This window comes from Hakea prostrata, chromosome 7 (assembly GCF_041222555.1).
Source record: "Hakea prostrata isolate BN-2017 chromosome 7, UWA_Hpros_2, whole genome shotgun sequence".
NCBI lineage: Eukaryota > Viridiplantae > Streptophyta > Magnoliopsida > Proteales > Proteaceae > Hakea > Hakea prostrata.
This window is the reverse complement of record NC_142606.1, coordinates 63,660,430-63,678,031: the sequence shown is the minus strand read 5'-3', so window position 1 is coordinate 63,678,031 and position 17,602 is coordinate 63,660,430. Positions and strand designations below refer to the sequence as shown.

Here is a 17,602-nt window from a genome sequence, read left to right as displayed (position 1 = left end):
TTTTGTCCCATTTAATTACCGGAGGAACCCCAACTGCCGAGTCACCGTTCCGTCGACAGGTAGCGGCCACGGCCACCAGTTTATTCAGAATTCAAGAACACAACATGACTACAAAGCGTGGTCGTGATGGTGGTGTGTATCAAGAGTTCAGAAGAGATGAAACGTTCATCCTTACAGATTCATACAACAACATATTCAGAAAATATACATACAACATTCATGGATGCATGCATGGATCGATCCATGATGATGAATCTACTACTACTACTTCTACTTCTACCACAGTCCTCACTTAAAACCCAGAATGGAAGACGAAATAAGATCGAAATCACCTCTAGTTTCGACGGTTTCCTACACAGACTCTAAACAAAAAGCTATACTGTAACCTCGATCATGACGATACCAAACTAGAAGAAGAAGAAGAAGAAGAAGAAGAAGAAGAAGAAAAGGGTTGAAATCATCTAATTCCGCGAGTGAGCATTTCCTTGTAACGCTTGAAGGATTCGAGTCTCTGCAACTTCAACTGTTGCTTGAACCTGTTGATGAAGTCATTAGCCTTTGCATCGACCTCTGGGTCTTCTCCAAAATGTTGCACTTCTCTTCCTCTGCCCTTCCCTTCCTTCACTGTCGATGGCCTACGAAGATCGACGATCTCTTCTTTGTCTTCCAAATGCTCCAACTCTGCCATCAAAACCGCCGATCTCACCTCCCGGAGCTGTTTCACAGGCTTGTCACTGGAAACCCCTTTTTCCGAGTACGATCGGCGAACCTCGTGTTCATCAACAGGAGGCTCTTCAACCGGTGCCGGCGCCGGCTGCTCAATTGTTTGATGGGTCACTGCCGTCTCCGGTGGCTGAGCGGTGGAGGAAGTGACGGATGGAGTTGGGTTCAACTCATCGGAGCTGTAACGATATAAATTGAAGGATTTGAATCGTTCCAGAACAGAATGGGTTCGACTGAGCTGAGGTTGCTTATGATTTTTCTGAGTACCGAAACCTGACATCACGGCTATGGTGCCGATCACAAGGTTCAACAGAACGAAGAGCACGGTTGGAGTGAACCAACTATAAACGATAGTCAAAAACGAAGGAAGAAAATTCTCAGCCATGATTTCTGTTGGTTTTGCTCTGCCTTTCACCACTACGGGAATGAAGGAGGAATCAAGTCAGGGTTGTGTTTCCATTTTATGCAGGGGAAGACGAGGGATGATCTTGAACTGCATTCTCTGATGTCTGCGTCTGTTAAAAGTATCTTTTTAACTTGATTATAAAGAAAAGAAAGAGCGATTTTGATGTTTTGATAGATTTTTTTTGGGATTAATTACTTCTTTATTTCAATTTCGATGACTCAACAGTCAAGAGACTATTGTTTTTTAATGAGAGATGGTTTTGACAAGGTGGGGACGTCACAGCACAAGGACAATATGTTACTTTACACGAAGACCTCACGAAGACCGGAGGAACCCATGAGATTAAAAAAAAAAAAAAAAAAAAAAATTTGTTTTTGTGTATTTAAGTTTCATTTCGATCTGGGTATTTCATGTGTTAAGTTGGTTTGCTTTTGAATCGGCTGGTTTACTTGTTTGTATAATATGTGTTGGGCTGGTTCAATTCATTCGTATGCAAAATGCGATTTGGGGTTTCTGAGCTCTGGTGATTCTGGCTATGGCGATGCTTCCTCCTTGTTCTTCATCTTTGATCTTCATTCTTTGATGATCTTTGAGGCATTCTAAAGAGAAGGTGTTCAGCGAAGGAAAGAGAACACTCGATGGCTTTCTTGAGGGTGATTCGGTGAAGATTGGATTATCTCTTGTTGATTGAATCTCCTTTTGTAATCTGTTCTTTGAGGAGATTCTAGAGGGCTTTCGTTCACCACGTGAAGAGGGAAACTCGATGGTGATTTGAGTTCAAATGGTTGCCATATACGGTTACTTCTGTACCTTTCGTTTTCCCTTGTTATTTGTAAGTTTTACAATCACAGTGGATCGGATTCTATCTAGAGTCCCGGAGACGTAGGTTTGAAAGAACCGAACTCCGTAATCAATCTCTCTTGTTTTCTTCTTACTTAAATTAGGGTAAAATGTATGTTCTAACACAGATTGGCGATCACATTGACGATTACATCTTTGGGAGAGAATTAATATTAATATAGATGGGACCAGAGCTAAAGAGGAAGAATTAATATTAATATAAGTGAGGTGTTATCTTTGGTTCCTAGGAGATTCAAACTCTGATCTCTTGCTTGAACGTTGATCTTTTGCTAAGTAAACCACTTCTCGAAATTAATACAAATTTATCTTGAAATTTTATTGATCAGCGAATGAGTAGACCCAAGTATTTTTTTAATTGTATCAATGTTGGATTTTTATCCTCTCAAGTAGGCAATCAAAGTATATTGGACGATTACCATTTCATTTGGGATGATAAACATGTCTGATGCATTTTGAAAGTATTTTGTGTAGTAAAGTGAACAATAATTTTTTTTCGGATATAGGGCAATAAACAGACCTTGTTTTAAGCGAAACATTCTTGACTTGCTGGATTGAAGTCGTTATTTCTATCTCGGTCACTGATAATATTCAATGGTCGAGATTGAAATCTCAACCGATTTCATATTAACAATCCAAAATTTTGCATGACAGTCCTGTTCATTAAATGCGCAGGATTGAAGCAATTTCTAAGTAAACGATACTTGAGAACATTATAGTGGCATTAACTCACTTTGAAATGAAAACGATGAAACCTCCTTCCTTGTCATGTGTGAATTAAATTTTTGAACTTCGACATTAAAATTTGAGTTGCACCTATACATGTTGGTGGGAATTTGAATGCCTCATTTGTGATGGAAGCAAGACTTTAAGTCAATGCAATACAATTTGACCCAATGATCAACCCATTTACCTAATTCATTTACCTAATTGAGTATCATACATGCATCTTATGTTCTCCTATAAAGTCTCATAAATAACACTATTTTGGTGATTGTGGATTGATGGACAGATTTTTTTTTTTTTTTTAAATTTTATTTCTATATAGCAAAAGTTCTTCCTTTTAATCACACAACATATTATGTTAGTATGTGGATCCTCGTGTCGTACTCAATCCCCCCCTCCAAAGAATAAACAAAAAAATAAAAATAAATATCTACACTAGATATGATATGAAAACATGACAATTGACATTTTTTTTTTGTATCTAAGTGAGATTTTTATATATAATAATAAATGATTAAAATATTACATATCCCATCAGTAAGAGTAATCCACGACCAATTGAACAACTCTACGACCGTCAATTGGTCTTTTAAATCAACTAGGATGTGATCTAAACCTATAATTGACAATTGAAGCAATTTCTGCAGTAAAGAATACTCGAGAACATAAAAGTAGCATTAACTCACTTTGGAATGAAAAAAAGATGAAACCTCCTTCCTCATTATGTGTGTTTCAAATTTTCGTACTTGTCATTGAAATTTGAGTTGTACCCATATATATTGGTGAGAATTTAAATGCCTCATTTGTGATAAAAGTAGAGGGACTTTACTCAATACAGTACAATTTGACCCAATGATCAACCCATATACCTAATTGAGTATTATACATGCATCTTATGTTCTCTTATAAAGTCATCGTGAGATTTGTGATTTTCATCTCATAAATAACACTATTTTAGTGATTGTGGATATTTTGAGAGATTTTCATTATAATCTTATTTCTACATAACAAAAGTTCTTCATTTTAATCTCGTAACATATTATGTTAGTATGTGGATCCTTGTGTTGGATTCGACCCACCCCTCCCTCAAAGAATAAACAAAATAAAAAATAAAATATCTACTCTAGATATGATATGAAAACATGACAATTGACATTTTTTGGATCTAAGGGAGTTTTTTATATATAATAATAAAATATTACATATCTCATTAGTAAGAGTGGAATCCATGACCAATTGAACAACTCTGTGACCGTCAATTGGTTTTTTAAATCAACTAGGATGTGATCTAAATTTATAATTTGATAATTAACATTTTTTGTACCAGAGTACTTTTTATATATAGGTGATGAAAATATTACATATGCCGTAAACAAAACCCAAACTCACAAGACCTGCATTAGTGACCATTGGCATTTGGTATAAGGCATGCCCTGTGTCAAATCTTGAGCCATCCTATTTTAATCCAATGGAGATGAGCAAGTCAACTTTGGATTTTTAATTTTCTTTGGACTGTAGCGATCAAATCAGCATTTTTTTTTGAACAAAAGGGAAATATCATATCATATAAAACTAAAAGAGTTCCAGGAGATCTGCCTGGTCAGAACAAGGGATTGGTCGATGATGAAGATGGGTGCCAGACGTGTGACAAAGATAGTTGCTTTGCACCCAAAGCAAGGAAATCAGCTAAGGAATTTTGTTGTCTATTAATATATACAACCTGAAACAAATAAAAAAAAGTACTGAAAACTGAAATTTCATGAAGAAGACCTTTGCATAACCAATCTAAGCTGTAGTTTGCCCCAGAAAGTGTACAAACCACAGGTTTGAAATCAGTGTGAATGCGAATTCGCCGAATTTCAAGGTTCACAGCAAGCATAATTGCATCTAGAATTGCTTCCAATTCAAGCAAGGCAGAAGAAGCATTGAAACAAGCAACAGATTTCGCCACTAGAAAAAAACCAGAAGATGTCCAAATAATACAGCCGCGACCCCCTTGAGAAGAGTTAGCATCCCATGCAGTATCAGTGAAAATGAAGTGAGAATAAACATCATCCACACTACTTGAAGAAACCTAGCTACAGAGAGATGGTGAAGAAGAAAGCACCAGAGCATCTGGGTTGGTGGGATTTTAAAAATGTCCAACCTAACTTCACATATTCATTTAAGTTCCAATTGGTCCTTGCACTAGTGAAGGCCACGAACTTAAAAAAAAAAAAACTATTCTTAGTTTGTATTTTATTTTTCGAATAGAAATTGCTTGACATCGAATATTTATTTTAGACTACAATTCTGTATCCCTCAACATGACTCCTGGGTCAGTGTGGAGCCAATGAAAACACAAATAGGTAATGAGGACATAATTTTCCCCATTTATGAGACAAAAATGATTACTTCATGGGGACTTATGTTCTGCAAGACCCATGCTATCGTATGCTATTTATTTCTGTTTTCCTTTTAAAAACGTTTTACACGTTGGCATGCATTAATGCAGCCTTTCGTTTTTTAAAAGGAGGGAAAAGAAAAATCCACACCACTCTTGCCTTTAGGGTCTTTTGTATGACCACCCACATTGCACCAATATGGAACTTTATGATCCCCCTCATTAATTGCTGCTTTCTTTTGTAAAATTCGTCACCCACAAGAGACATATGAAGGAAATTATAGTGTAAAATAAGAGTAAATTATGTTGGTGATGGATGTATACTTATAAAGAAGTTTACAAGCAATGTACATGTAGGATCATATCTAGCTAGGATCACATAGATTAATTAAAAACACAGAAATAATGACGTAACATAGTTATGAAATATACATTCTTTAGGATCCATTAGATATGGAATGCAGTGGAATCTCTTCTTTAGTCTCCTATAATTAATAAACTATCTTTTACTATTAGAATATTCTCTTAAGTTCTTGTTAATTACTAGGGTCTTTTCTTCTAAGCTTCTTCCTATACGAGAATAACCGCTCGATCTCTAAATTATGTGCAAAGAATAATGAATAATTATTTAAGGTTAGAAGAGAACCTAGCATATCCTAATATAGACAAATTCATCAGATCATCTATTAAGATCTAATGGTCCCTATTCGCTCACACTAGCTAGGCCATATCTGAGTTCTAGTAATCGTATGTCTCCTATATTAGGCCAAATAAGGAAACCAAATTCAAATCAGATGCAATCAGTAAAGTCCACGTTATGTGAAATATTTTATTAGTATTCTAATGCTCTCCCACTTGGGCTGTATTGATTGTAACCAGAGTCGAGTAAAACAAAATTCTCTTTATTTTTAAGAAAACGGTTAAAAACAATTTGAAAATGTTTTGACCTTAGAGATAATACTAAACTTAATCCCTTCACTTAGAGCCTTAAGTATTAAATCATGTCAATAACTACATCTTTTAAGTGATCATCCATGTTTACAAATACTCTTAACTCTACTGAAAATAGAATGTGGTAATTTGACAACTAATGACACTTTATAGAAATCCTTATGTGTCATTTTTTTATTAGTCCAAATCTTTCACTTTATGTGACTTAATGCCACAAGAAAATCTATACTTTATGGTTCTTACGAACTTGGATATCGTATTATATAACTCAAATTTAACTTTATGTTTTGCTTGATATTTTAACTTTTGAGGGGGGTTAAATAGCGATATTTTACATGTGGGAAGAGAAAAAATTGGAATACATTTTTTTTTAAAATCTGGGCCCCTCTGGCCCCATTGTGAGCCCACCCCTAAAAAAACTTGGACAAGGAACCAAAGTCAAGATGAACATCAAGATCAAACCACAAGAAGATGTGAAAGTCAAGATCAAGACTTAGAAAATTCAGGATTTATGACACCTCCACATGCATTCATATGAGATTATATTAACCATACATATATCATATCATTAGACTGACTTAAGACATGTTAGGAAGGTGTATGAGACTTAGGATTGGCTAGAAATCCCCCAAAACCCTTTAAGGTCCATGAATTCCCATATTTGCTTTTGTGTTGTTCGTCTGGTCACAAAAGCCCAGACGGATTTTTCATCTGGATCAGACGATCGTTCGTTTGGTACAACTTAAGCCTAACAACTAGTTTTAACAGCTAAGTTTTTTAGACGGATCTTCGACTGATTCAGATGAACGTCTATCTGGACTGAAATTTCACATAAATTTTTATCTGTTGGGAGTTTGGGCCAAGTAATTGAATGTCATTTTTATAAGCCCAACCCCCCCCCCCCCCCCCCCCCCCATTTTAGAGTTTCTACCTTGCTTATTGAGCATTTACTATCTCATAACTCTCAAAACTCTCAAATTGGTGAACAAGCCTTGATTAATTGTCTTCCAACTTCACTCAACTTTAAAGGACATTCCAAAGTTGTCAAGCAAGCTCATTGGAGTAAAGTTTCGAGTGATTGAGGGTTATTGGCACTCCATTAGTGGTGCATCTCTTCCATTGAGCATTCATCCATTATTGCACCACACTCACACAAAGGATGAAGTGTCCCACTCTTGTTAGGTAATATCTTCCAATACTTCAAATTGTATTGTTGTTCAATTATAGTTTAGGTTGATTAGAATTAGTAGATGGTGTTTTGCCCTATTTAGAACAAAGATTGTAAAGGTGCTCTTGCCCTATTGAACATAGTTGTAAAGGGTTTGATTTCTACCCGATGTATTGAAAGAAAATCACTAGTGTGATACTCTCTTGAGGCCAAGAGAGGAATGGAAGTAGACTTGTAAAGTCGAACCACTATAAAATACTTGTCTTATGGATTGACTGCATTATTTTATTTATCATTAAACTTACAATTTATCTTGTATTTGCAATTGAACCGAAAAATTAGGCAAGTCCACTAGTTGCAACCTATTTAGCCCCCTTTAAGTTGCCTTAACAATTGGTATCAGAGTAGGAGCTCAAATTCATATTGAAATTAATCTCTAAAAGAGTAAAAGATCATAGCTTCATCAACCAACTAATACTTCTCAAAACCCGAAGGATTTAACACCTTTAGGCCTCCATATTTTGATGGAGAAGGGTTTGCATTTTGGAAGGCAAGGTTTGAAAACTCTGTATATGCTATTGATATTGATGTTTATGACATAATTACTTGTGGACCAAATGAAATTACCAAATTTGACAAAGATGATAATAGAATACCCAAACCCAAGACTGAATGGGATGGGACAGGTATTTATGTAATGTGCCTTAAGTGAAAAAATCTATAATAGATGTGCTTGTAAAAATGTCAAGAAAATCTATAACAAATTGGTTGTCACCTATAAAGGGACCAACTAAATCGAAAAGATGAATTTGGATGTCTACATGCTTTAATATAAAAACTTTAAGATGTTAGATGATGAAAATATAACTTATTTATTTACTAGATTCATTAACATCGTTAATAAGTTGTATAATCCTGGTAATGACTTTGCAAATGATGATGTGACAAGGAGAATCCTAAGAGCTCTTCTACCTTCTTGGAGACCCAAGAAGACCGCTATACAAGAAGTGTGAAACTTGGAGAACATCATGCTTGATGAGCTCATAGGATCCCTACTTGCACATGAGGCGGAGCTTGAGGAAGACAAGAGATATGAAGAAAGTCACTCAAAAAAGCCAAAGAAAAAGTCAATTGCTCTTAAAAGCTCCATCAAGTAGGACGATGAAAGTGAAAGAGAAGAAAACAACTCTAATAATGATGTAATACTTATCATTAGGAAATTCAAGAAATTTCTCAAAAGAAGAAAACCCACACAAGGGACAAGGATTTAAGGAATCAAAAGGTAAAAATCTCTCAAAAAGTAAAACCTCATTTACAAACAAGAACCAGCATTTTCCATGCGAGATCTAGCCAAGAAACTCCATTACCATCATGCGATTAAGAGCAAATCAAAGAGGAAACCAGAAACCTAGCCGTCGAACACACCAGAGAGCAAGCTTCTCTCACTCGAATGAAACAAAGAATGATTAAATAGTTACTTATGCTAAACCTCTAAAAGAAGCTTACATACAAACCACAAAAATGACTAAACTGTCCCGAGTAACAAATACATAGTACTCTCATGTCCTAAACATCTACAAAAAGACAGTAAAGCCCCTGAAATATTAGTACTTTACAATATGAACTTTGCTTATGGTAATACCTTCAAAATCCTCTCCCTTGGTGTAATGTCTTGGAAGTGAAAATTGGGTGAATAGGAATAACTAAAAATATTTGGATACAGAGGCAACAACATACCCAAATGCTTCATGGTAGAATACGCAAGGAAACAGTGGCATTTGGCCTTGAAAATTTGACTTGCCAACTTGTCAAGTCTAAAAGTCAAGGAATTAACTTGCAAGATATTTCTTTAATATATAATTTTAAAATTGAATAACAGTGAACCACGAGTTTATACTCCAAAGTAACCTAGAAGGAGAACCAGGGTTTCCCAACTTATCTAGCTTACTAATCAAATTAAGCTCTTTTGGATTACTTTTCAAAATTTGTTAGAACCAGAAGACCAGAGGCACAATACGTATAGACAGACCAATTACAGAATCAATGAGAAATAAATATATAACGTATTCTTTATGTCAGAATCACTTACCCGAATGTAGTAGAATGAGCAAAAGGAAAACAACACGAACTTTCATAGGGTGAGTTGAGGTGTGCGAACCGTACTTTTCCTTAAGGTATTTGAACGCCCCCTTTATGCTGCTGGGTTTGACCTTGACGTTCTTACCTCCAAGATACAACAACTCCTAGATCCGAACGCAGAACTCCAACAGAGTCTACTTGCAAAGGAGATCCGAAGGTAATACACAGCACCGAATGAAGAAAACAAAAAATGGAATTTTCTAACACTAGATTTTCGAATTTCCGTTTTTCACCAAAAAACGGAAATGGATACTTCGTTCATAGCTTAATATTAGTTATTTAATATTATAGTGCCCCATGGCTTGGTTAGACTAGGGTCTACAGACCACTACCACAACCACGTCCGACTCGGTCCAGCTCGTTGCATGTGCGTGATCCACACGTAGCTCTCTACCAGCATACACCCCACTTAGGAGCTATATATGCATATATAATCATTAGCTCCATCTGATGTGGGACTAAACACATATGGTAATCTAAATCACCTAATATATATCTAGAAGAGTCCTATAGAGTAAGAATAAACAAGAGTCCTAAAACAAAACTAGAGAGATAGAGTTTTAATGATTTTGAAACTTATCTAAATAGTATATTATATTATAATATTATTTTCTTTTAAAAACAAAATCCAACAAAATTTTGGTTTAGGTATACTAAATCCGAGCCAAAAGCAATTGAATGTTTCATATCTGATGCTTTTGGGACAAGATCATATTTCACGGCTCTTGACCTATCGTACAACTAATTGAGAGGTCAGGTTCCGAAGTCGATATCATTGGCGGTGTATGTAGGTCACTTGGATCTCAGCTACAACCACCTTTGTGAGAGGACTCCTCAAGAGGTTGGTGATTTGACTCTTGGTTTGATCAAGTTTCAATGTCTCAAAAGCCCTCCTTTTCAACTTCTTATATGAACTGGTGGCTTTAGCTGTCGTACAAGCAATGAAGTTTGTTTTTGAGTATAGTTGTCAAGGAAAACCCAAGGGTTTTTTTTTATTTTAATTTTTTATTTTTTTTAATTTTAATTTTTTTAATTTTAATTTTTTTAATTTTTTAAATTAAATTTAAAAAGAGTAAGTGAGATTTGATCAAATAAAAACACTTACATTTCTTGTCACCCTGAGCACAAAATGGTCATTTTATTTTTGAAGTTAACAGAAAAGTAACTATGGGTAACTTGTAACTGTTCAAAAAGCATAAAGTAGACAATGTGAAATATTTCCCACTTAAGTGGATAGTAAGTTTCAATCCAACTTTAGTGGGTTCCCTTAAAAAACTCAAGTTTTTCTCATGGTGCCCACTTAAGTGGGGCCTTAATTCTTAACTGTCCACTTAAGTGGGCAAAATTACAAATTTCGTACTTTTCTCTTTTTGTAAAAGTTCAAGTTACCCATTGTTATAAGTCAAAGGTTTGACCATAGTTTTATGGGTCAACTGACCAAAATACCCTTCTACTAGTCAAATTATTAAAATGCCCTCTTACTCACTTAAGTGACCCTACATCTTCTTCCTATACTTCGCCGAAAACTCCACCACCCCTGGAAACCACCATCCCTTCCCTTAAAGGCGACCACAACAACTACTGCCTCCACCTCCCTCTTCCGGAAATCACCCACCACTACCAGTCCAGGACCCTAAACAAAAATGAAGAGCCATAAAACAAAATGAATCTCTTTTCTTCTCTCTTGGAGAAAAACACAAACAAATGGAGCCTTTGGATTAGAATGCTCATAAATCACTTAGAAAACTATGAAACAGAAAGGTAGAAATTAGCTAGAACTCATGAAGACTATCAAATCATACACAGAGAAACTGGAAAGAATCCATTATTATTATCAGAAACACCCAGAAATTAGCGAGAACCCATGAGTGTTAAGTTTTAAGCAGCAAATGAACATCAACAAAAAAGAAGTATCCACATAAAAGCCTCAAACCAAAAAACTAGAGATCAAACACGGAGAAACTAGCGAGAACCCACGTGTGCTAAGTGACTTGAGATTACTTGTAAGAGTTCAAAACCACAAAAGAGCATCAGCCAAAAGTAAAACATAACCAAATTTAAAAGCTGGAGGCTTTCCAAAGCAAGAAATTCGAGTTCTAGAAAACAAGAAAACAAAGAAATACGTGAAAGTTTGAGTGCAGAGTAAGGCTTTGTTGGGGGTTAATCTGTTTCGGTTTGGTTCGGGTTGAGCCATTTCTTTGAACTAGTTTCGGTTCATGCTGTATGTATATATGTCATTTGGTTCAGTTGGTTTGATTGTAGGGTTGTATGCGAAAAATCAGATTGGGGTTTTGGGGATTTTCTTTTCTTCTCTGTTCTGTTCTTCGTTTCTTCCTAGACTTGCGATCTTGCTCCGGAGGAGTTCTTGCCGTTGCAAATCGAAGGTTCTACCAGCATTTTGGTGTGTGATCGAAGGCTATTCAGAGGCGTGCTATTGTTCTTTGTGATTACCCTTTCATTGTATGATTTCCTCTCAAATTTATAAGTTGTTTTAATGATTCCCATATTGGATTGGACTCATACCTGAGTCCCGAAGACGTAGGTCTTAGGACCGAACTTCATCATCAAACCATTGTCTCCTTCTAGCTTTACTTTGGCATTTTCTCAATTCGATCACGCATCTGCGATAACAAATTGGCATCAGAGCCATGTTGCGGTGACTCGATGAAGAGCCGAATTAGGGCTTTTGTTATTACTTCCTAATTTAGGCTTGTTTAATCTCATATGGAATATAGGTTTTATTATTGTTCAAATCTTGGTCAATTAATGCTTCTGTTGCATCTGTAGTTTACTAGATGGTATTCGGTTCTCTGTTTTTTGACCTATTTTTTGATTCGGTAATGGGTTACCTGTTTATGGGATTGTGTTCTGTTAGATTAATTACTGAATTAATCACTGAATATAGGATGTGCTAGAAATCTGATATATGTCTGCATTATTTATTCACTGTTGTTAGCCAGACACTTTATTTGGTATATATTGGCCATGATGTGTTAACAATTGTGTATGATTTGATGCTATTGTAAAGTGTATATGCTTAGCCAACATTTTGTGGTTAGATTAATTCTTGTAATTATTTTTTCAAAATTGTTTATATTAGTATACTTGTATTTGTTTTCTTGTATATACTGATTTGTGAGACTTGCGGTGTAAAAGTGGAGTTAAGTAAGGAGTTGAGTCTGCCTGGGGAGGGTACTCCTCCCAGTGTGGTTACCACAAGCTTTAGTAGAGCTGTAGGTTTAGGTGAAAGACCTAAGTACCTAGATTTGGAAGATCCAATGGGGATTCTAGGGGAGACATTGAAAAGTTTGATGGGACTGGGGATTTTGGGATATGGAAGAGGAAGATTAGAGCTCTTATGGCCCATTGATGATCCTGATGCTTTTTTTGAAAGCATTGACTTTGTATTGAGGACTGAGGTGATGGAGAATGCAATTAGTTGTATGCTCTAGAACATCACTGATGGTGTTATTAGGTGCCTAGTGAAGAGGATAACACTCCCATCAAAGTGTGGACAAAACTTGAACAAATTTATCAGAAAAATAATTTGGGTAACATGATTTATTTGAAGGAAAGATTGTATGGTTTTAAAATGGATCCTGCTATCAGTCTAAACCAAAATCTAGATGTGTTTAAGAAATTAGTTCAAGATTTTTCTAGCACTGGGGAGAAGAGTAAATTAGTCTAATTAGATACCAAGACTTGTCTATCATCTTGTTAAATTTCCTTCACAATGATTATCTTGTTGTTAAGAATTTTATAAAATATGCTTGTCAAATATTACCCTTGACCAATGTATTGATGATTTAAAGAATAGGGAGTCGGAGTTGTTGGCTTCTGGTAAGGCTAAGGGAAGTGGGGAAAACATATTTTTTAAGGGTAGTGGCTTTTACAATCAGGGGAAACCCAAGGGGAAGGGTAAGGGAAATGACAATCATACCAATAACAATAAGAATAACAATGGAAATGATAGATCGGACTCTAGCACTAAGAGATGTTTTTTTGTAAGAAAATGGGTCACATTAAGAAAATTTTCTTTTTGCATACAAAAGAAAATTGAAAAAAAATGAGACATCTAATTCTGATATGCCTACTTCTAGTAATGGTCAAGCAAATGTGCATGAAGATATTTGTGAAGTGTTGACTATTTCTGATTATGATAGGCATTATGGATGGATTGATTATTGATTTTGGTTGTACCTACCATATGTGCCCTCATTTACATTGGTTTACACACTTGACTGAGATAGAAAATGCTAAAGTTATGATGAAAAATAGTGATGTGTGTGATGTGATTGGCATTGGCACTGTTAAATTGATCACTCATACTAAGTCTATTTTCATATTGCATAATATTAGATATATACCTGGTTTAAAGAGGAACTTGATTTCAATAAGTAGCCTTAATAGTGCTGAATTTGATACAAGTACTCTTGGGGTATTCCACTCCGGGGGTATTCTTACAATTTCTAAAGACTCATATGCATGTTTGAAAGGTAAATCTCAGTCTGGTTTATATGTGTTGGATGGTAGTACATACTTTGATGATGTTTTTAGCATTTGTTGTTTATGAAGTGAGTCCTGCATTAAGGCAAGCAACCCAGATTGAGTTTTGAGGTTGAGTTCCATTTATCTTGTGCTATATTGAAGCATATTCATGCTAATTTGAGGAGACCAACACTAGTCATGTCTTATGGAGGTAACTCCTATATTTATCTCTAGTTGATGACTACACCAGGAGTACTTGAATTTTCTTATTGAAATCCAAGTATGGGAACCTTTGAGGTCCTATGTGCTTTCTGTGGAAGCATAGACCTTGCTTTGAAGACCTAGTTATTTGGGTTGCCATTAGGTGCATACTTTGGTTTATCCTATTTTGTTCCTTTGTAAAAAGGGGGAGTGGTCTATCTTATTTTTTAAGGTGTTATGCTTGTGTAAGGAAGTTGATTATTAAATAAATCTGACACAACATGTTTTGTGCCTTGTCTTCTATTAGTTTTGGTTAAGCTATATGTTTTATGGTATGTGAAGTTTTGACCAATTATGATAGTGTTGGCCTGTTAATTGATTATTGTTGTTTTTTGATATTCTCATAGATGCTTATATTTGCATTGAAATACCTGTTTGACTGAAGTTTGGAATGCTAGAGTAATAATAGGTGGTGTTGACGTGTGTGAGATTGTTTTTTGCACAGTTGGTTGCACACACATGATAGTTCATATTTCACTTGGTATGACATTAGGTGTATCCCTGGTGTTTAGAGAGGTTTTGGTCTCCATTTTAGCCTAGAAGTGCTGGTCTTGACACATGTGTTGTTAAGAAGGTGTCTTCACATGTTATTGGGGGTTCACATGTGATTCAGGGGATATGGCTATGTCAGCTTGTATGGTTTGAGTGGGAGTATTTACTTTAAGGTGTATTGGATTTATGTTGTTGTCTAGTAGGTTGGTTTGCGTCAGTGTGTTTGCTAGGTTATGTTATGTTTGCAGTTGGACTTTTATGGCTTGTATGCATTGTGATTAGGTATAATCATATTTAGTTGGAGTCTGATTCATTATTTCGTGTTTCATTAGTTTGGTCTTGTAGAATCAGTGTTGTTGAGTCTTATGGAATTTACTTTTTTTCTTTATCTCTGGTTGATATCTACTCTAGGTGACCTGGATTTGTCTAGCAGTTGACTTGTGCCCTCCTCGTGGTGAGTGGGTGGAGAGGTCCTGATTGAGTAGTGGTAGTAGACCAATGATGGAGTTAGGAGTGTGATTGTCTTTTGGGTTTGTCTTGATAATTTTCATATTGTTGTTAAATGTAAGTCTATAAGAGTATTTGTTATCTTGAGTTACTCCCTTCGTTATTTTATTGGGGTAATTGGATACTTGTTGTCTTTCTTTACACTAATGTAAAAGAAAGAATTATTTGCAACTTCTTTAGACACTTTAACAACTGAATTGAAAATATGACTTGTAAATGAATCCTATTGTGGTTTCATGTGTACTCCATTAGTATTGATATATAAGACTTGATGTTTGAGTTTAGTATTGTGTTTTGCATTTATAGGTTTGAAATTTGCCTCTAGTTTCTCATTTCTTTTTTCTGTATCTTATATTTGTCTTTATGAGGTTTACATATTTGTTGCATGTCCTATTTTTGGGGGGGAAGTTTTAAAATTAGAATTTTGAAATGGAAGTACTTGGATTTGTTAGGAATTTTTTAGGTTTTTTGGATCTACCTGGTTGAGGGGGAGAGGTTTATTCTTATTTGTCTGAGTTTATTATTTGACAAGGATCATTAAAAATTTAACCTGTTGGATTTTATTCAGTTAAAATTTCTTTAGCTATTCATGTGTTAAACATTCATTGATCATTGTCATGGTTTATATATATATATATATATATATATTTATTTATTTATTTATTTATTTATTTATTTATTTATTTAAATGTTGAATTGTTCAAATCTTTCTTCTCTAGTCGTTGAATTCTCTTATGTATCATGTGATATGTTTTAGACTTGATTTGGCTTATACAATGTGAGCATTTATGCAGATTCATGGGTTGTTTTGACAATATCTATTTGTTTGGATCCATGTTGTTCTTTATGATGGTTGTGAGGCTCTGTTAACCTAGTTTGTCTTTGGTTATCACCATGTTCTTCTTTGAAAGATTACACTTGCTTTGTTTTAAGTCTTACTTGTTTTGTAAATTATATATTGTTATGCTTCTGCTGGCATGAGTAAGTCTAATGTTATGGTTCAGCACATCTTGTGGGAGTGTATTCTTTGTTTTTCCATTTATCTTTGATATGGTGATGTCCATGCATGTTTGTGTGTTTTATCAGGTTTTGCATATGTTGCATTTTTAGGGGAGATGCTGCCCAATTTTTTTTCAGCTCTTGGCATGTATGCTTAGTTTGTGCTGGTTTACTCTCCATGGTTGTTTAGTTGAGTTGTGAACATTTTGAGTTGTTGTTTAGGGCTTCTCTACCTGTTGCATTTGTTGCATGGTGTGCCTGCAAGGAGTCCTTTGTTGTTGCACGATTAGTTGCATGAGTATAGGTATTTTGCATATTTGTATTTGCTTTGTACCTTTTTTTTTTTTTTTTTTTTTTTTTGTCTTGCAGGAAAACTTGGATGATGACAGTTGCAATCCAGTCTCTTTATGAGAATTTTATGCTTACAAATTAAAGGGGAGATTTGTTGGGATTAATCTGTTTCGGTTTAGTTCGGGTTGAGCCATTTCTTTGAACCAGTTTCGGTTCATGTTGTATGTATATATGTCATTTGGTTCAGTTGGTTTGATTGTAGGGTTGTATGTGAAAAATCAGATTCGGGTTTGGGGGTTTTCTTTTCTTCTCTATTCTGTTCTTTGTTTCTTCCCAGACTTGCGATCTTGCTCCGGAGGAGTTCCTGCCGCTACAAATAGAAGGTTCTATAGGCGTTTTGGTGTGTGATGGAAGGCTATTCAGAGGCGTGCTATTGTTCTTTGTGATTACCCTTTAGTTGTGTGATTTCCTCTCAGATTTGTAAGTTGTTTTAACGATTCCCATATTGGATTGAACTCATACCTGAGTCCCGAGACGTAGGTCTTAGGACCGAACACCGTCATCAAACCATTGTCTCCTTCTAGCTTTACTTTGGTATTTTCTCAATTCGATTACGCATCTACGATAACAAGGCTTGAAAGTAAAAGGCTTAGAAGATTTTAAATGTAGAAAAGTGCAGCACGATGTTAGAATTTTTATAGGAAAAATGGAAGCAAATGGCAAGCTAGTGCGGAATATTCGGGAAACTTTATAAAAACAAAGTGTGGATTCTAAAATGGGAAAGTAAAATGTGAATCTCAATTGGTGAGCAAAGCATAAATAACCCTACACATGAAACAACATAAGTTAACCATAACTGATCTCTCTATCCTCCAACCCCCAAACAACCTTAAATAAATGGGTTGGGAGGCACGAAGAAACAAAGAAAAGGCTCAGACGGTGAAGCTTTGCATTTCCAGTAATCCACACAGTCTATGATTACATAGAAACAATAATAAACTATCATACGCGATAGCAAGAAAATCCCAAAAACAGAGAGAGCGTAGGGAACTTGAAACCGAAAGGCTGAATCAGAAATTAAATGATGGGTTGTTGAAGAGTGAGTTTGAACACGAAAAGTGTCTAGTTAAGAAAGATATTCGTTTTGTTTTAGGGTTTCGAACCGAGGGTGGTGAGTGACTTTCGGTTGGGGGAGGTGGTTGCAAGTAGG

The 17,602-nt window shown here is 35.5% G+C and overlaps 1 protein-coding gene across 1 annotated transcript; it reads right to left on the bottom strand.

Annotated features, from left to right (window-relative positions):
* Window positions 1-457: 457 nt before the first annotated feature.
* LOC149011666 (pathogen-associated molecular patterns-induced protein A70-like) lies at window positions 458-1,108 on the bottom strand. The gene has a single exon (XM_089162719.1). It carries the CDS (start codon window positions 1,106-1,108, stop codon window positions 458-460), a length of 651 nt encoding a protein of 216 aa, XP_089018845.1.
* Between the last annotated feature and the right edge of the window lie 16,494 nt (window positions 1,109-17,602).

Excerpts from the sequence above, each read along its gene's own strand:
- LOC149011666 (XM_089162719.1), bottom strand. The coding sequence starts at position 1,108 with ATGGCTGAGAATTTTCTTCCTTCGTTTTTGACTATCGTTTATAGTTGG.